The sequence below is a fragment of the Poromitra crassiceps genome (assembly GCF_964638095.1).
Source record: "Poromitra crassiceps genome assembly, chromosome: 10".
In the NCBI taxonomy this organism is placed as follows: domain Eukaryota; kingdom Metazoa; phylum Chordata; class Actinopteri; order Beryciformes; family Melamphaidae; genus Poromitra; species Poromitra crassiceps.
The window spans coordinates 35,222,988-35,243,847 of NC_139631.1; the positions used below are offsets into that span (position 1 = coordinate 35,222,988).

Genomic DNA, 20,860 nt, shown 5'->3' on the forward strand with positions numbered 1-20,860 from the left:
TGATAGGAGATACAAGTCTTCTGTGTCTGAGTAATAACTGCTGAGAGGAGATACAAGCCTTCTGTGTCTGAGTAATAACTGCTGAGAGGAGATACAAGCCTTCTGTGTCTGAGTAATAACTGCTGATATAGGAGATACAAGCCTTCTGTGTCTGAGTAATAACTGCTGATATAGGAGATACAAGCCTTCTGTGTCTGAGTAATAACTGCTGACATAGGAGATACAAGCCTTCTGTGTCTGAGTAATAACTGCTGACATAGGAGATACAAGCCTTCTGTGTCTGAGTAATAACTGCTGACATAGGAGATACAAGCCTTCTGTGTCTGAGTAATAACTGCTGACATAGGAGATACAAGCCTTCTGTGTCTGAGTAATAACTGCTGAGAGGAGATACAAGCCTTCTGTGTCTGAGTAATAACTGCTGATATAGGAGATACAAGCCTTCTGTGTCTGAGTAATAACTGCTGACATAGGAGATACAAGCCTTCTGTGTCTGAGTAATAACTGCTGACATAGGAGATACAAGCCTTCTGTGTCTGAGTAATAACTGCTGACATAGGAGATACAAGCCTTCTGTGTCTGAGTAATAACTGCTGATATAGGAGATACAAGCATTCTGTGTCTGAGTAATAACTGCTGATAGGAGATACAAGCCTTCTGTGTCTGAGTAATAACTGCTGATAGGAGATACAAGCCTTCTGTGTCTGAGTAATAACTGCTGATATAGGAGATACAAGCATTCTGTGTCTGAGTAATAACTGCTGATAGGAGATACAAGCCTTCTGTGTCTGAGTAATAACTGCTGATAGGAGATACAAGCCTTCTGTGTCTGAGTAATAACTGCTGATAGGAGATACAAGTCTTCTGTGTCTGAGTAATAACTGCTGAGAGGAGATACAAGCCTTCTGTGTGTCACATCCAAAAGAAGAGAGGGGACAGAGATGAGTGGAGAGGATTGTGGTGGAAAGCTGTTAAACTGAGGTTCTGACTCTCTGTGGTCAATAAAGATCCATCAGTACTTCTCACAGGAGTAACGCTTCTTTCACACAGACAACCTACGCCTTGCCTTGCCTCAACCCACGCCTACGCCGAGCTGGGCGTGAACCTGTTACACGCTTTTGCGATCACACCGCACGCCTTTTGCACGCCGAACCTGGAGCCGAGTCACAAGCGCCTCTCCTCTCTCCCGACTGTATTTTTTCACGTGTTGTCCAGAATTGTCATGGGTAGCCTCTAGGTAAAATAAATCGGATATATTTAATGTTCTATTGATGCTGGATATGTATAACCAGGTCTGACTATAGTCGGACATTTTAGAGAGGTAATCTTGCAAGAATATGTGCTGGCACAACAACATTGTCCATCTTGCTTCTTCGGTGGCTATTCTCTCTCCTGAAGATTTGTTTGCCGACAGGGAGAAAGCCCCACGTGATAGCCACCCGTCAGTCTCTCTCTCGCTCTCTCTCTCTGCTCAACACTGTTGTAGAAACTCCATTTTATTTTGAAATTCAGTTGAATTTGCCATTTCCCACGGATATTGTTGCGTTTTTCTTTCATGGCTTGACAGAAAAGCCTGCCTGCACGCGCCTTGTCGGCTTCAAAATAGAACTCACGCCTATTCGATAAAATCGGCAAGGCACAGGCAAGGCGTGGGTACACGCACGGTGTACACAGCCTCGTTGACTAAAACGGACGCCTATTAAAAAGCGTGGGTAAAGGCAAGGCATAGGCAAGGCTTGGGTCGCCGGTGTGAATTCAGCCTAAGGCTGTAAACCCGCTGAACTGGCTAAATTCACACACACGCCTTGCTTCCATCATGGCCTCCCTCGATATCTAATTGGCTCTTTCAGTCCTCAACTCTCCACCGTGATGGCTGATGTGTGGTGAGCGTCCTGGAGCACCCAGGTGGCTGCTACACATCGGTGGTGGATGAGATGGGCCTGCTCCTATGTTCTAGGTGCTGTAGGTAGTGGTACTAGGGATGAAACGATAACCGGTTTTAATGAGAACCCTCCTTACGATAACCGTGATAAAATTCCTTACCATAACCGTACGCTTTGGAAAAACATGGTAAATACTGTCCATCATCAACCAAAGTTGGCATCCGTCTCCGAAATGCAGACGTGCAGCCTTGGAGAAATGATTTCAGTGAGTGTATCGATCCTTTTTGGGTCTGAGTTTTCAATATAAAACTTGGTGAAATGATTTGTGAGTCTATTAGCACTTTTTGAACATTTTCAGCATATTTTGACAATACTGTGATAATAGTAATAACGGTGATCATTTTGGTCACTATAATCGTGATATGAAATGTTCACATCGTTTCATCTCGAGTAGGTACGTAGTATAGATTGGGTCAAATGCAGAGATAGATACATTTCCCCATGGGGTTAATAAAGTAGGCTACACAAAATAAAGTACACAAATACAATACGGGAATGTACAGAGAAACAGACAGAGACGATCAAGAGTGGACATGAATAGAGAGGCGAGAGAGAGAGAGAGAGGGAGAGAGAGAGAGGGAGAGAGAGAGAGAAAGAGAGAGAGAGGGGGAGAGAGAGGGAGGGAGAGAGAGAGAGAGAGAGAGAGAGAGAGAGAGAGTGATAGTGTCCCTTGATGAGTCCTTATCTGGTTCAGGAGCCTGGATTTGCAGCCTGATAACTGGCACACTCTCAGTAGTCACAGTTGAGACCATGGTCCCTTCACGCCAATCTCCTCTCCACCGCTCTCCAATCTTCACCTCCGCCTTCACGCTCCATCACGCTCCATCACGCTCCAGAGGGGCCCCCACGCACGAGATCCCAACGCTCCACCATCAAACCTCCAGGCATCTTATTTATATGGGGAAAAAGTGTGTATTTGTCTTTCCCCTATTGGAAACTAAAGGCGCCGGCACAGTACGTCCCACAGGCAAGAACAAACACATCACCAGCCCAAACGCCTATCGACCAGGGACTGACAGGGACTGACAGGGACTGACAGGGACTGACAGGGACTGACAGGCCGCATAATTGCGGCTGTCAAACACGTCATGTACGTCCCATTTACATGACAGCGAGGGTTGTGCCTTTTTTCACATGATGAAAGGTTGGCATCCCACCACCGCGCAGTCACTGTCGCATATTTGTTCCTCGTGTAGAAACGGCGGCGCTTCTGTCTATTTATTCACTGTTCTCACACAGCGGGACGGCGTGGGGGTGTGTGTGTGTGGGGGGGGTGTGTGTGTGATGCAAAGCGGGAAAATCCATTAACGCTGAAGATCCATTCCCCCCCCCCCCCCCGCTCACTCTGACAGCCGCGAATGCGCGACACGTGCTTACGCTTTGCGGGCCGGATCGTCGCAAACAACACGGCGTATGCGGCAGGATGGAGTGTCGGAGGTATAATTCACACCCCCGCTCGGTACTCACGTTGTCTGTTCTGAGCTTCTTGGCGGGGCAGCCTCCATCCACGGGATGTAGCATGTAATACAGCCGCACTTTGTTAGCGTGTTTCCGACTCTGGAAGAGAGAGAGAGAGAAAGAGACAAAGAGGATTATTTGTCACGTCACATCAAAAAGGGGGAATCTGTCAAATCCTCGTTTTGATTTTTCCGACATCTTTGCTGCCGCGCTGCTCCACCCCAGAGATCAGCTGTCAATCAAACAGTGTGTCCCGGTAGTACTGGGAGGTCTGTGGAGTGTCTGTTATGTCCCCCCAAATGATCCAGGGGATGAAGGGCATATGGAATTAAACCAGGGGACAAAGAAGCCAGGAGAACAGAAATCGTACATGAACAGAGAATTATATTAACAACTTAACTAAAGGGTTACAAAAGACCTCAAACCACCAACTGAAAACGACCATGGAGGAAGTAAGCGATAAACAGAACAACACGTTGACAGTTAAATTAAACTAAGGCTAAACACACAACACTATTAAACACGCTCCCTCTAGACCCCGGTACACCGCAGCTGGAGTTGAGCTGTTAACAGCGCACGGCTCTGAAGCTGCCCCACTGGCCCAGTGGCACGTCTCTCTCTGTCGCTCCTGCTCTCTTATTTAACAGTGCTGCCAGTGTTGTGTGAATGGGGACATTCTGTGAAAAAAGTGGAAATGCACGTCTTGTCTGCAAAACAGAAATTGTTACCTTTACCGGAAAGATGAATGCAGCAATTGTACGCTTTCGTGTCTTAGGAACGCATCAGACACTGCCAGATGTAACAAGACTAGGTCAAAACCTATAGTATGGGCCGTGTGTGGTGTCCATTGAATAGAGAGGATTGTTGAGCTTCGTCGCGAACCGGGTACCTTGAAAAACATTGTTTCCAATCCAGCCGCTCCTGCTAACGTTAACAGCTAGCGATCTGTACAGTAGCTAAAGGTTAGCGATCTGTAGTCAAAGATACTTCGATACACACTAAGCTATGACTCGCAGTTGTGCCGTCTCTCTTCTAAATAGTCTCTGCTGTAGCCTTAGTTTAATAGATCCATGGCCGTAGCTATCAACAGAGACGGTGTATCGTCTTTGTTATCAGACTCTACTGGCAATGCGCCAACTGGTGCAAACGAAACAGGCTTAAGTCGCACGTGTATCACATGCCACGGCCGACCAATGATGTAACTCCATCACTCAGTCAGTGACTCACTCAGTCAGTCAACAGCATTTCACATTTACAGGGATGGCCCCGCTAGTGCGGTCCAGTTATAAAAGGGGAGAGGTGAGGGACGCCGGGGTACAGCAAGAGGCTTCAAAGAGAGAGGTCACTGCCAGCGAGGGGGAAACCTACTGTCATTGCATTTCACCGGGGCAGTGACAGATGACAGTTCACCGGGGCAGTGACAGATGACAGTTCACCGGGGCAGTGACAGATGACAGTTCACCGGGGCAGTGACAGATGCAAGTGAGTTTATAGCGAGGCGCGTTTTGTTCTGTCAGGCAGAAGGACAGACAGCCACTGGCTTACCTTCACCGGGAGGCGGGACTTGACGGACGAACTCATCCTGCCTGTCTGGTTTTCTGGCAGGGCCATACTGCAACGTGAGCTCAATCTCTTCTTTGACGAGAGAAACTATCACACCTGGTAAGCGCGGAGGTTCGATCGTTCGGAGGATCACATTTCACTTAAGTTTTTTTTTTTTTTTTTTTTTTTAATTGTCTCCTATTTAAAGTATACCGCCTACAATCCATGACATTTTCATTTAAATAAATGTCAGTTTTTCCGCTCTCTTCTGATTTAAGACTCATTTAAGACGGCTGTAGCTCAGGAGGTAGAGCGGGTTGTCCACTAATCGCTTTGGATAAAAGAGGTCGGTGGTTCGATTCCCGCCTCCTCCAGTCTGCATGTCGAAGTGTCCTTGGGCAAGATACTGAACCCCAAATTGCTCCTGATGGTGTGCCAGCACCCTGCGTGGTAGCCTGCCGCCATCGGTGTGTGAATGTACCTACTGACTGTAAAGCGCTTTGGATAAAAGTGCTATATAAATGCAGGCCATTTACCATTTTACCATTTACCATAACTACATGAAAGCTTTTATGTTTGCTGTTCTAAATACTGATGCGTCTTGTGTTTCTAGCAGCAGAAATAGTGGTTTATTTGGAATAACCAGAAGAAGCAGATAGGCACCATGGTTAAACAGAGAAAGTGAAGAGCGACTCAAACTGCAACAGAAAATCAACAGAAAATCCAAGGAGAAAGACCTCACAGTACTGGACACACTGACTAGACACACTGTTTGATTGACAGCTGAACTCCAGGAAGAGCAGTGCAGAAACAACAAAAAAAGTATCGTTATGTAACACCTCTCTGACAACCAAAACCTAAACATGTCATCCACAGTGCACACATTTCAGTGAGCTTCAGTCAGCTCGTACATACAGGAGTGTGACCCCGCAGTGACCTTGCATTTATTTCCCTGCCAACTTTCCAGAGTTAGTATGAGGAACAGGACGGGTTGTGCTGAGAAAGAACTCCACCAATCAACATCATTGGTAAGTAGCAAATAGAGTTAGACTTGCCACTTGTATCCAATTTGTCCAAGTGGTGTTGCCGTATACCTGCTGCAGAGCCGTGCATGTGCAGAATGACTGCTGTCTCCCTCTGCTCAGAGGCACGGGCAGTGGGCAGGGCAGCACTCGCCTCCTCACATTCACTCAGTCCAGTCCCTCACCCCAGACACGCCCACTTTACAACGGTCAAAACAAACTCCTCCACACACACTATGTCCCGCCTCTCTACCCTGTTTCAGTCCGAATAGACCCTTTTTATGTTTGTAAACAGCGATTACGTATTTTGTGGGCGGAGCCGAACTGGTTGCAGAAAGTTACAACTAGCGGTTCCGCTGTCATAGAAATATGGATGATCCAGACGCCTCCTCCACGTATTTTAAAGCTTTGCCAGCAACAGACAGGTTACCTTACACAAATAATAATCATTTTCCTGTATTCCAGGCATCTCTCTCGTTTCGGGTTCAGTTCCTCTGAGTTTTGGATACCGCGATGTGTGCACAACTACCCCTGTGACGTCCACTCTAAATGGGTCTATACATCACCATAAGGAATGACATACCATGGGAATGTCATTTTAGCTCGACTTTAACGTCAACGACTGTAGCTCCCTGCAACGGGTGAAGTTCAAAGAATGTTTGACCAGTTCCAAGCAAATTTCAAATAGTATTTTTGCTAGAAATGCCCATCCCTACTGCAAGGCAAGGGGGAGAACTATGAAGGTGAGTCTGACTACAGACTACGCCTGAGGACAGGATGTATTAAACTTTAATCTGCACGCTAAAGGCGGCGTGTGTGATTCATCCTCTTCTATTTCTATCCCCACCACTCACTCACTCACTCGCTCGTTCTGCCTTCTCCACGTTTGCAAATGGTTCTGAGTCAGAGAACACGTGGTGACGTTCTAGACTTGACAAGTTGTCATCACCGGGTTGTGGTGGATTTTAAAACTGCAAAATCACACGTGCAAAGAAAGGTGCAAAACATGTTTAGCACACAGACTCAGATGCAGTGACTCTTCAGACGCCCCAGTGAAGTCCAGATTGCATTTCCAAGTTGAGTGTGCATCTCACCACAAAATAGCCTAGCATCAAATCCGACAGTAACATCTGCTTGACTACAATCATATTTCATTACTACGTATTATTTACTGCGCCTCCTCAAATCGAATGCAATTTGTGAGAATTTGTGTAGCGCCGTCACCACCACCACAATATGCCCTCCCACTGCTCAACTCCCAAACATCCACCCGCATATTCCCATGCCTCTCCGCGCCTCGTGAATCTTTCAGCAAAATATTGATAAGAAACTCTGAGGAATGGAGGGAACCAGAGGCAAACACTGCAAGTCGAGCCAGTGATCCACCAGCTAATGGGCTGGATCCACTCAACTGTTGGGAGCCTATGGCTAAATATATCTCTGCATGCTATAGACTTAGCTGTGAAGGCTGAAGTGCCACAGGCCAGAGAGCAGCATCTGTCTGTTTCTGCTGGGCCAGTATGGCAGCGGTGAGCGGCCACTGGGAGTGTAAATAAACGAACTCGATTGGAAACAGGGAGTCTCTGTGGCTTGTTTGTATGGGAAGGAAGCAAAGTGCACACTTGACATAATCAGGGCTGAAGAAAAATCCATATTGCATTACCGCTACATCAGTGAGCTGATCAAAGCGACTGTGTGCTCGGACTCCCCCCCCCCTCCCGTCTGTGCGCTCGGACTTACCCCCTCCCTGCGGGCCAGGATGGCCATCGGCCGAGCGCAGAGACTCACTGTGGTGCTAGATGACAAATTATACTGCCAGTCATGCCACTACCAATTCACCAGACATCAACTGTACTGAGACCATTAGGCATGGGTCGATTTCCGGTTTTACCGGTTCGGTTCGGTGTACGAGCCCAAACCGGTTTGATCATGTGCGAACCGAAAAAAAAAAACTTTTTTTTTGTTTGTTTTTGTTTAACACATTGAGTGCCAGCCATTTTTTCAATCCTGTAGGTAAGTTGTGCCAGGTTTTTTTTTGAGGATTCTGGCTCATTTTACAAGAGCCGAGGATTATTTTCTGTTAAGAATTCGTGAACACCAATCATCTAAAAATAACTAATAGAATGTGTGCTTTCTCTGTCTAAAAGAGTTAGTTTGCAGAGTTAGTAGTTATGTAGATATTAGCCGTTGAGTACAGCATGGTTTCAGAGATTTTCAGAGAGTTTGGAGATAAATGGATTTTTAGAACCACCTCACGTGCCTGTGATTATGGGTGCCCTTGTCTCCCACTCTGTGCGCTCTCTCTCTCTCTCTCTCTCTCCTCTCTCTCTCTGAGAGAGAGGAGAGAGAGAGAGAGAGAGAGAGAGAGAGAGAGAGAGAGAGAGAGAGGAGAGAGAGAGAGTGTGTGTGTGTCTCCAAACTCCTCCCTCCGTCTGTGCTGCGCAGTGCTCTGCTGCTGGGAGTTTGAGCAGCGACTCTCCCTGGCAGCGAGTGTGGATAGGTCTCACTGTCTCTTGGGTTTGAGAGCCCCGATGAACCCCCGTGCGACTCTAGGCTTTATGCTGCTCACCCAGTCCATTTCTGGAACCCCCCACCGCAGCAGCGCGAAGCGTCCCCGCCTACAGTATGAGAATGAGGCTCATTCGTTTCTGACTGTAAAATCGCCAAGCCATTTCCGCGGGAGGCGGCTGCTTTTGGTCCACGGGTCCCGTGGCTGTGGCTTTGTCTCTGTCTCTGTCTGGAGAGAACTGTCGCCACTTAGTGGTCGGTAAAATAGATTATACACATTCTCTTGCTCCAATAGTGATATAGAAGACGTAAAAGTTGTTGATTGATGTCCCACCGTCAAAAAAAAAAAATGTTTATGTAAGACGAGATATCTCGGCTCTGGCACTCAAGCGTTGGATTATGTAAGACGAGATATCTCGGCTATGGCACTTAACGTGTTAATAATTTTTTTTTTTTTCGTATTAGCCTCTTCTCAAGTTGCACTAGGCAAAAGTCTTATTTTGTTTATTATGTTGATGTTTAAAGAAAAGTTAAGCTGAATAGTTATGAGAAATAAAAACAGTGTGTACAGTTAAATGGTTCTGCTTATTTTTATTCAGTGCTAGTGCTGGTTGGCATACCAGCTTAGAGGTGCATTATCGCCACCAACTGCAGTCGCATTACAGTCATTTATAGGGTACAAAAAAAAAGGTTAATGATACGGTTTTTTGGGGAATAGTATCGAACCGGTTTCAACATTTTCAAACCGACCCATGCCTAGAGACCATGGTAGCAGACAGTGAGCTCGATCAGTTTTGAATGGGACAATCCGTAATGCTAAATGTAAGACGTTATGGCCAGTCGACGACACACTTTGTGCGCATATCTTGACTTAAAGAAAATCCACCAAACATACTCATGCAGGTTGGAGACAACTTCAACCATCTCTGCGTCAACCACACACACACATGGAAACACAAGCATCGGTAAGTGGGAAGAAATGCCTTCTTCTGTAAAAACATTGTCCTTTGAAGCAAATTTTAACACCATATTAATTCAGCAGTTTTTGCAATGTAATGCAAATGATCGTATGCATACTATGTCAGAACTTCTATTAGAGGATTCCCCATTCAAAGAGATAGGAGTCTTGTGTTGTTAGTCACAAACTTACTGCCATTACGAACTTGCTTACAAACTTACTGGGGCATTACGAAGATGCTCCCTCAATGAACCAACTTTACTTAAGGGACTTTGCATGGTAGAGCTGGTACATCAGTACCTCACTTCATATTCCAATTGAAGCTGATAAATGAAGCCCTTTATGCAAGCACAGCCTTAGCTGTTTTCTGACTCGGACTAGACCAGTGACTCTGGGTTGGCAGGCCCTGTGAGTCCTGTGAGGTACACTCTGAGACACCCTGGGAAAAGCACTTCAGGTGCACTCAGATGGTCATGATGTCATGAATCATCACTAGTCATTTCCATCCAAACACCAGGCTGACACAGGGCTCTGCCAGCGGATTACAGCATGCTGATTCACAAAGACCTCAGAGACTTTGAGGCTTCCAGGGGAGAGCGAAGCATATAATTATAAGTGCTGGCAAACCCTGATAAACAAAGCAGCAAGGCAGAAGGGAAAAGAGGTTCAAAGTAACCTGTTGCCCAATATCTAGGGCTGTACACAATAGTCTGAAGCTTCATTCATAACGTTGACATTCACATTTTAAATCAACATCTGCATGCTGCACAGTGTAGCATTCTTTTATTTTTTATTTATTTATTTTTTATTGCTAAGGAAGTCCAGAGGACCCCGGTGCAATTTACAAAAACCATCACCTCTAAAAATGGCGGATAGAAGTGACATACCGGTCGGGCTGAACAGCTGTTGGGATAGCAGTAAGGTAGTTTACTGAGCTGGAAGCTAGTTAACTTTTGATAGCAAAACAAAATAGCACCATGTCTTGACCAACGTGACCGCAAATGTGCTATCATCTAATGTTTTTAGAATATGACCTGGAGGACCCAACATGTGTCCCTCCCGTAGCCTGTTGAAACGCCTTTAGCCACGGTGAAGTTGTAAGCGTTTTTCTCAACATGGGCTACAGGGAACTTTACTCTTTGATCCGCAGTAGATGTGGTGTGCAGAGTCTCCTACTGATAAATGAATGAATCGCTTCCCTATTAGTACAATTACAGTGGCTCTCACCCAAAGCACAACAATGCAATGAAAGCTCAGTATGAGAGCATTATTGACTATGCTGCTGGCTCCTCTCTCTTTTGCGGCAATTCTGCCAATTTCTGAACCCAAATCCATCGGCTGTGTCGTTATTTACTTTAGAGATCATGTCAATAAAACAATGTTGATAAAGCTCCATTGTTTTCTCTGAATATGTGTGCCAATATCATTAGTGTGACCCTTGAACAACAGCATAATTCAAGTCTAGTTATCTTTATTTGTGTGTTCCAGGTTGTGGCGTGTAATTTTGACTGATATAGTATGAATCTTAATGACGTAATTTAATACGGTACTATACAATACATCCTAGTAAGTGGCATCAAACTGATGTACGTTAAGTTATATGAGGATTTAGATTTTCAAGGGTAAACAACCTTAAATAAATTATTTTCTGAAAGTGTAATTTACTTTTGTTCATATAGTTTACCCTCCTTTTTATTTACCACACCTACATCACTGCATAGAACTGCAGTTACTGTACGCCCAGCAGGCGTTTGACAGGCTGTTCATGGAAATGGATCCTAAGACACTGTTGATCTGACTGAATCTCATGGTGAGATCATACTTATTTTTGGCACACTATAGGCAACTGTAACCAAATTGAAATAATTAAATCAATTTGAAATATTTTCAGAATCAAATATGTCCTTTCTATTTCAGAATACACCTTTGGTTTTGATTGCAGAGGCTTACAGCGGCACAAGGCAAGATTTGTTTAACTCTTCCTGTGAGATTAAAGGGGGAAACAACCCTAAATGCACTTTTCTTCAGCTGTTAATCAATGCTTCAGGACAATTTCTTGATGAAACACATCAATCATTCCTGGATGAATCAAGTCACCACTCCTAACTCCTAATAGACTAATGACCTGATGATGATGATGATGAAGATAATGATGTTGATTTAGCCAACAAGAAATCAACAGCCAAATTGTAATAGCTGCATCCAAGCCCTTTGCCAATATGTATTGCCAATATGCATCATAACAAGCAATAAGCCTTCCAGTATTGTTACACTGTAAATGAACGAGAAGACAATTCTATCGTAAGGACTGTCTATAATTTATGAAGTGCATGTAGTGTTAGCCCCAAATCCTAATACAGTCGCATCCCCTCTTCATATGGCTTTCATTCATTACAAAAAGGCAACACACAAGCACACAGTTAAGAAAAGAAAGAAATCATGTCATGAAATAGAATCAAGGTCAAACATCTGACCCCGTTTATTGATTATTGATTTCACCTCTTAAATCCACTGCTGACCTGAAGGGAGAGATGCAGGTGAGAGGAGGAAACAGGTCCAAGTGGGATCGTTAAGCCTCGACACAAACGAGACATGGATTTTGTAAATGAAGCTGAAGCACAATATTAAGAAAGTGTCCCTACACTTTGTCGTGCGGTTACTCAATGTCATCGCAATGCAATTATCAATAAGTCTCCCTCTCGACCTGAGAGAGGTGTATATACTGTAGCAGCTTCGGGTGTCGGCTGAACAGGTGTTTTATATAGCAGCTTCGGCTGTCGGCTGAATGGATGGCCGGTGAGCATGTCGCAGCCCGCGTTAGTGACGCACCGATGCCACTTTCTCACTGCCAGTACCATGTGCCAATCAAATCCATTACTATCAGAGGCTGACACGAATGGATTCTCACTTCTAATTTAGACTTTCTTTCGTGTCCCGTCCCACTCAGGTGATGACTCCACATCCCGTGAAATCCCACAGGAATCCCGTCATCCACAGGATTCCCCCCAAAATGTCAGCCTCTGATTACTATTACTGAACAAAACAGAGGCAGGCCGTTAAGTTTGGCTGCGATATTTAATCAATGTTTCTCATTTAATAATCTAACATTATCCTATATTTGAAAACCATGCATCAACTCAGTTTCCAATACCACACACGCACACACACACACACACACACACACACACACAGGCACACACACACGCACACACACACACGCCATCTTAACCTTTTATTTAATTATATTGAATTATAGTTATTTGCTTGAAACAATCGACACTGGAAACACTGCACTTTGCACTGCAATTCTTGTCACTTGATTGAAATGCACACTAGGCAAAGTGAAGCCTCTTGAGGGAGGGGGTGTAGGCCAGGGGCTTAAGAGAAAGGTCAAAAGTTTACAAGACAGCAGCACACATCCAAACATTTCCAACAAATCCACTAATTACATACAGTCACTCACAACAAGCATTACGTGTCACAACAAGCATTACGTGTGACAACAAGCGTTACATAAATCACATCGTACGGTCTAGCACACACGCAAGGGGAACGTAGCGGAGAACAGCATCAGGCAATATAACAGCAGAACAGGAGTAGCATACACAAGCAGCCAGACAAACAGGGAACGCACAACAGCCACAGCAAGAGAAGCAAGAATATGCATGGGACAAACGTAAGCAATCGACTAACAAGGGTTAAGGGCTGTTCACACAGGACGTGTGTATTTCAGATCCGAACGCTTTGGAAATCATGTGGAGAGCGCTTCCGATGCGCACAGGCCCGCGCACGGAGCGTTTTGTGTGTGTGTGTGTGTGTGTGTGTGTTTTGTTTTGTTTTCCCCTGCCGTTGCACGCAGAACATTTCAGCACGCAACGATCACATGGACGCTAGCCAGCTAGTTTTGTCTGTTTGTTGTTGTTGATTGTGTTCACACTGTAAACATGAAAGCCAGATTATTGGCAATTCTGGCAGCAGTGGAGTTTGAAGATCGCACTTTTTTCAGCTTGAGACGCCCAGAGCGCTCCGCCAAAAAAAACTAGCCGTCCAGAGCGCTTAAACGCCTATAGCGCGTCCTTACCATAGAGAATGAATTGCAGAAAGGCGCTGGCAGCTCAAATAGACACGTCCTATGTGAACAGCCCCTTAGGGGATATTAGTGGGTCGGAAAACAGATGCATGCATCCGTCCAGAGAAAGCTGGTCAGAACATGCTGAGGTCTATCTCCTCTCTCCTCTATTTGGGGTAAAGCATGACAGAGCGGCCGGGTTGGTAAACATGAGTGCAGTTCACTGACCTGGAGTCAGCACGCAGGTCCAAAACCAACAGGACAGGTGCTGAGCCGTAGGTGAACAAAATACTAAATCAGCTCGCACACTGCAACGCTGCGTTTCAATTATTTACTGCCCCAAAGTCAGAGTGACGTTTTGAGCACCATGCTCTCCACCATCGAGCTAAAAGGCCATCATCAAGTACGGAATCATACTACAGAGGCGCATTTCATTGTCTTATGGTGGTTTGGTTTGTGACACCCTAAGTGGCTTCCTCCTAACAGATGTTTCCTTTGTCTGGGGATGTTCACAGAGGAATTATTGAACACTTTGGTATTCACCACTATGTATGCAGGACATTTCTCACAGTGCAGTATCAGTATACAAGCCTGTATACAGTAAATGACTTGTTGTGAATGACTTGTTATGCAGGACATTTGTCACAGTGCAGTATTAGTATACAAGCCTGCAGTAAATGACTAGACTGAAAGACTTGTTATGCAGGACATTTCTCACAGTGCAGTATCAGTATACAAGCCTGTATACAGTAAATTACTTGTTGTGAATGACTTGTTATGCAGGACATTTGTCACAGTGCAGTATTAGTATACAAGCCTGCAGTAAATGACTAGACTGAAAGACTTGTTATGCAGGACATTCCTCTCAGTGTAAATGACTAGACTGAAAGACTTGTTATGCAGGACATTCCTCACAGTGTAAATGACTAGACTGAAAGACTTGTTATGAAATGCTTGTTATGCAGGACATTCCTCACAGTGTAAATGACTAGACTGAAAGACTTGTTATGAAAGACTTGTTATGCAGGACATTCCTCACAGTGTAAATGACTAGACTGAAAGACTTGTTATGAAAGACTTGTTATGCAGGACATTTCTCACAGTGTAAATGACTAGACTGAAAGACTTGTTATGAATGACTTGTTATGCAGGACATTCCTCACAGTGCAGTATCAGTATACAAGCCTGCATACAGTAAGAGAAACACGGATAACTAATGGAGGTGACTGGTTCTGCGAGTATCCATGCTGTGCTCCATTTGGACTAGTCCTATCCATCAGCACAACCTACAGTCTTCCTACAGCATTAGTGTTGGGAGAGAGAGGCCTCATTCATTGGCAGCACACCTCTGGTTTCATATCATTTCCCTTGTCGTCTTGCATTTGTCATGTTAATAAGTGTGCCAGCACTGATGGAAGTCAACCCCGCTTCAGCTCGCTCAGATCAATGCAGGCTACTGCAATCAGAGCATCAATCAAAGCAGGACTTCTTCAATTTGTTTTTTTTTGGGAGAGGAACCAACTCAATGCTTCACCGTTGACAGTCTGATGTGAATAAACACCAGTCTTGCCACCTCATTGCTTTTACAAGTTTGTCTCGACGTGGAAAACCTCAGACAATGACTAGATGGATGGATTCACAGGATTTTTTTATTTTATTTTTTTAAATGTCTTTAATTCCAGTGTTGCCAACTTGGCTACTTGTCGCTAAGACATACAGTATTTAGCTACTTGTTGCCACACACTCCTGGTGACTTTATTTCTCAAAGGCGACTAGTGACAAATCTGGTGACTTTCTGACCACGGGAAGCAATGTCACCAGATTGGTACGGCTGCTGCAGGTTTCCACTCTCTCTTTCTCTGTGCATGTCTGATGAACACAGAGCTTCACACACACACACACGCACGCACGCACGCGCGCGCGCGCACACACACACACACACACACACACACACACACACACACACACACACACACACACACACACACACAGCGCAGCCCCTCCAATGAGAGCAGCAGGATAGGGCTAACTTTGGGCTACGCCGTGGTGTGCATATATTGATATGCAAAATGTGCGGTGTGTTACGTCACCTAGCGACTTTCTGATCAGCCAATAGCTACCTCAGAAAAGAGTTGGCAACACTGTTTAGTTCAAGCCTGTCCAGACGAAGGCGGCACTGGGAGCTGATCGGGCTTTTCGTCTCTGGACCAGAACCGCTTGGCAGCAGAGGACTGTTGAGCATAGAGAGCAGTTAGACAATGCAGGGAGCGAACCTGGGAGCCAGTTGACATAATACTGTCATGAAACTAGGCCAGGCAGTCAGTTCTCCAATTCCCACTAAAACCAATCTGAGCGCACGGTATCTACAATACCATGAGCAGAACCTCTGAGCGCACGGTATCTACAGTACCATGAGCAGAACCCGGCGAGATCAAAGAGAACAGGCCCGTCGGCTTCATGCAAACGTCCCATATTAGAAGGAAGGAATGCGACTATTCCCACTGGCTTGAGAGGGAATGACATCATCATCACACATCACACATCTTACGTCCGTAGATTAGGCACATCAGATACAAGCAGAACCCATGCTTGATGCTGTGAAATGACTAAATGACCTGCACAGCACAGGTCTGCCCGTCTCCAGTGGTGGCAATCCCCAAATACATTTCTTTTCAAATCCATTGACCATGCGATGAAAGCCGGAGTGAAGCTTAATAAAAGCCCATCTAGGGACAAACATCGCAAATTAGCTTATAGGCTATAAATGTTATAATATGTGACATTTTTCATTGAGATGTTCTATGGCTACCGCTATGTATCTGTCCCTATTCCAATAAACATTGAAATGAAATGAAAAGGGTGATAGTCTCGCTTATTTAGAGGTGGGGGGGGCGGCGCCGTGGGAAATAGATGTAAAAAGCAAATATGATTCCGCAGGTGATTTGGCATCATCATGTCTCTCTAGGCCCAGGGACTTTTCACTCCACTGATTTTTCCATTCATGACAGCTCCTAATATCATATCTCATTCCTATTCGCAATAGCTCCTAATATCATCTCATTGCTATTCCCCATAGCTCCTAATATCATATCTCCTTCCTATTCCCCATAGCTTCATGACAACTCCTATCATATCTGATTCCTATTCCAAATAGCTTCAGACGCCTTTCATGACAGCTACTAATATCATATCTCCTTCCTATTCCCCATAGCTTCAGCTCCTAATATCATCTCATTTCTATTCCCCATAGCTCCTAATATCATATCTCATTTCTATTCACATTCACATGGGCGAGATCGGTTCACCGTATAGATACTCAAATTTAAAAAATCTGCCAGTCCAGGATTATGCGCTGAGGCCTTGTCCATATGAACCTGGGTATATTTGAAAACGTAGCTTTGGCCTCCCATCCACATGCACTCCGCCCAAGGTGGAGATTTCAATCAACTCAGTTTTCCTGTATTGGTGTGGACACGGACAGGTGAAACAGAGCTTTTTAAAGAGCCTGACAAGTTAACAACATAACCTCAACTTGCGCATGGCGATTGCCATTTTATTTGTATTGAGCATGTGTCAGGAACCTACGAGCTTACGTGTAATCATAGGTTCAATTTGGTGTTTATAAGTTAACCTTCAGCTGTATTTACTTCACTTTTCTGCTTGAAATCTGCGCTGTTGGGAAAAAACAGCCAGAAACGAAGCAGAACGCTGTTTGCTGCCAGTCAACCAAAGCAGCGCTGACTTGTCACCTTGTGAGAAGTGAGTTGATCTTATCCGGTCTAGTTGAACTATTTTCCATTCTTTGTGCGACCAACCAACCAAGGTGAGTGTGGAATCTGCAGCCTGCCGTTTGAAATAATGCTGTTTTAAATTGTTTTTTGTGTTGTCGTGTGGACAGAGATATTCTAATGTCATGCTGAACTTGTGAGAGAATTCAGTCGGCATCTCGCAGTATTTCGAATTGACACGCCTCAACAGCTAATCGTTTGATGATGATGATTGAAAGATGATTCAAATGATTCAAAGGCTGTTTCTAACTTAATTTAAGTTGATCATTTTTTGAGAGCCGCGATTACTGGTTCGCATATCTCTGCCCTCCAATGGTGTTTTTAAAGGGTGGACTAACAATTGATCTTTCGCGACTATGCTAATCTCTCGAGAGACAGACTTTCGACTCGCATCAGAAATCTGTCGGCAAGCTCAGTGAAAAGCCGAATAACAGCGCTCGTAGGGGGCAGGCTCGCATCAAAAATGGATCAATCAAAATGGAGCGGACGTGACCAAGGGTCAAGCAGTGTGTAGTAAAACGTACCATTTTCAGCGTGTAGCAACCGGTAGCAACGAGCTAGCGTTGTTGTTGTTGTCATAGCGACGGAAGCATTTGAGAGAGACACGCGCAGGGAGCGGAAAGGAAATCCATAAGCCGAGCCGGTCGGTCAGAGCCAGCGGCAGAGCGGAGAGGGATTTTCTCCCGCTGTCAACCGGAGTCCCTCGAGTTCCGGTTATTCACGCATTCAAACGAGCCTGCCCCCCCAGAGGTTAGAGATTTTCTTTGTTTGTTTTTTACCGTTGGGTTCCCAGATTGGGACTATGCCAATGAATAACCCCTCCTTCATTGTTGCCCACTGAGACAGGCTCTTAATTAAACTGTGTAAACGCTGCTGCGTTCAGATGAACTTAATAAAAAGTGGTCAACATCTCAGCGGTGCAGTTTGTGCTTACACAAGAAGCCATGGACCACTTTGCTCCATGCTGACATGTGTTGGTAGCAGGCCCGTATCCAGGGTTTCGAAATAGGGGAGGTCCAGCAAGGGGAGGAGGATTAGCCGAAAATTTTTTGAGGGTTTTTCCCCCCCTTTTTTAGCCATATTTAGAGTAATATATCATTTAAAAAAAAAAAAATTTTTTTTACCGTTTTTAGCCATATTTAGAGGAATATATCATTCTAAATCAACATTAGGATTATACTGTTGTGATGTCATTATTCAGTATATTCTCTTTCATGTCACCACCTGCTCAGCTCTCCTGTCAACATAATTGTAACTAACAAACACAAACTGTTTTAGCCAAATTCATATCAAAATGACACCTACAAACTCAGGTACACAACCCAAGCCGTACACAACACACAAAGTCATCATCAATAATAAAAAAAACATACAGAGGGACCTGTTGGCTGGCAAGAACATGTATTTATTGTCATTGACCAAAAACAATAATCGGAAGGGATGAGAAGGATGTGAGAGTGTGTGAGTGTACTTTTTTTATTTTTTTCTCTGAAATATTAGGGGAGGTCCGGACCTCCCTGTGCTCATAGCTAGATACGGGCCTGGTTGGTAGCATCACAGTGACCTTCTGCTTGTCTTTTATTAGAACACAACAGTGAGGTCACGTTTATCAGGTCCATTTCAATTTGTGAGAGGGACTAATAACTTTTTCTGTTTGTTTACAGTCCATGCTTATCACAATAAATGCGTTTTGCAAAAGCACTTCTCAGCCTCTACAGTTACGGGATGATTCAGAGTCTCATTTCAGCAACTGTAGATGCTTTTATTATATTATTATCTATTTTATTACGGGGGCTGTGATGATTCAGAGTCTCATTTCAGCACTGGCGATTATTTTTCGTCGGCGGGTTGAAAGCGCTAATTTTTCCATCTCATTAACTCCTAAGCCTATGAAAAGACAGCGGATGATGGATGGGTGGGGCGAGCCCGTGGCTCTCTCACACACACGCAGTGAGCTGGTGTGTCTATAGACTCTCAGACTGGGAATGCGAAGGCCTGACCCGGTGCGCCTATTAGAAGACATCACTGGCCTAATGACGCGCAAGAAGTAATTAAGAGAGGATCGTGAAAATTAGTTTCTTTCTTTTATCTCACAAACACATTACATTCAGGACAGACTGCAACCGGGGCCAACTAGGCTGCACGGAAACTGCTGCCGCTGCAAATTCGCCTTTGGCCAAGTGTCAGTCTCGTTCCTGCGAGTGTGCGTTTTATTGAAATCACATTTTATAGGACTGTATCATATAGCCTATATTATGCACTGCTCGTATATTTGTTTAATCAAATAAATGAGCTGCCCTGCGTTTGCTGAGTACTAATGCACGTCGATGTCACGGGGGGCAAAACCACATCTCTGAAATGTGGTTTTCTTTTTTCTTGGCCCGTGCCAAGAAAAGCCAAGAAAAGCCAAGAAAAGCCAAGAAAAGTATATCACTGCCAACAGTGATATAGTGTGCAGTGCACAAGGCACCCAGTGCTGTACTGAGCTACTGTGATTCCCTAATCCTCTCCCTCAAAAATCAATACTGGTGGAGGTCAAACAGAGCAGGCATGGGAAATGCAGATTAGCCTGTCAATATACGCCACGCTCTCCTCCGCCCACGAGCTGCGTTTTGATGGGGAGCAGTTTGAAATGCTGTGATGTTTTGATGGGGAGCAGTTTGAAATGCTGTGATGTTTTGATGGGGAGCAGTTTGAAATGCTGTGATGTTTTGATGGGGAGCAGTTTGAAATGCTGTGATGTTTTGATGGGGAGCAGACAGTTGAAATGCTGTGATGTTTTGATGGGGAGCAGTTTGAAATGCTGTGATGTTTTGATGGGGAGCAGTTGAAATGCTGTGATGTTTTGATGAAGAGCAGTTGAAATGCTGTGATGTTTTGATGGGGAGCAGTTGAAATGCTGTTATGTTTTGATGGGGAGCAGTTTGAAATGCTGTGATGTTTTGATGGGGAGCAGTTGAAATGCTGTGATGTTTTGATGGGGAGCAGTTGAAATGCTGTGATGTTTTGATGAGGAGCAGTTGAAATGCTGTTGTGTTTTGATGGGGAGCAGTTTGAAATGCTGTGATGTTTTGATGGGGAGCAGTTGCAATGCTGTGATGTTTTGATGGGGAGCAGTTGCAATGCTGTGATGTTTTGATGGGGAGCAGTTGAAATGCTGTGATGTTTTGATGGGGAGCATACAGTTGAAATGCTGTGATGTTTTGATGGGGAGCAGTTGAAATGCTGTGATGTTTTGATGGGGAGCATACAGTTGAAATGCTGTGATGTTTTGATGGGGAGCAGTTGAAATGCTGTGATGTTTTGATGGGGAGCATACAGTTGAAATGCTGTGATGTTTTGATGGGGAGCAGTTGATGCTGTGATGTTTTGATGGGGAGCAGTTGATGCTGTGATATTTTGATGGGGAGCAGTTGAAATGCTGTGATGTTTTGATGAGGAGCAGTTGAAATGCTGTTGTGTTTTGATGGGGAGCAGACACTTGAAATGCTGTGATGTTTTGATGGGGAGCAGTTGAAACGTTTTGATGGGTATCAGACAGTTGAAATCTCAGAGCTTAAAAAATGTTGAGG

General features: G+C 44.7%; 1 protein-coding gene across 1 annotated transcript in view; it reads right to left on the minus strand.

The window, feature by feature from the left end:
• LOC310783898 (zinc finger matrin-type protein 4-like) overlaps window positions 1-20,860 on the minus strand; it is a gene marked incomplete at its 5' end in the record, with an annotated part of 143,663 nt that overhangs the window by 89,756 nt on the left and 33,047 nt on the right. Inside the window, one exon of the mRNA XM_083644814.1 lies at window positions 3,411-3,500. Within this exon, the coding sequence (XP_083500940.1) occupies window positions 3,411-3,500 (90 nt within the window). The remainder of the gene's footprint in view (window positions 1-3,410; window positions 3,501-20,860) is intronic.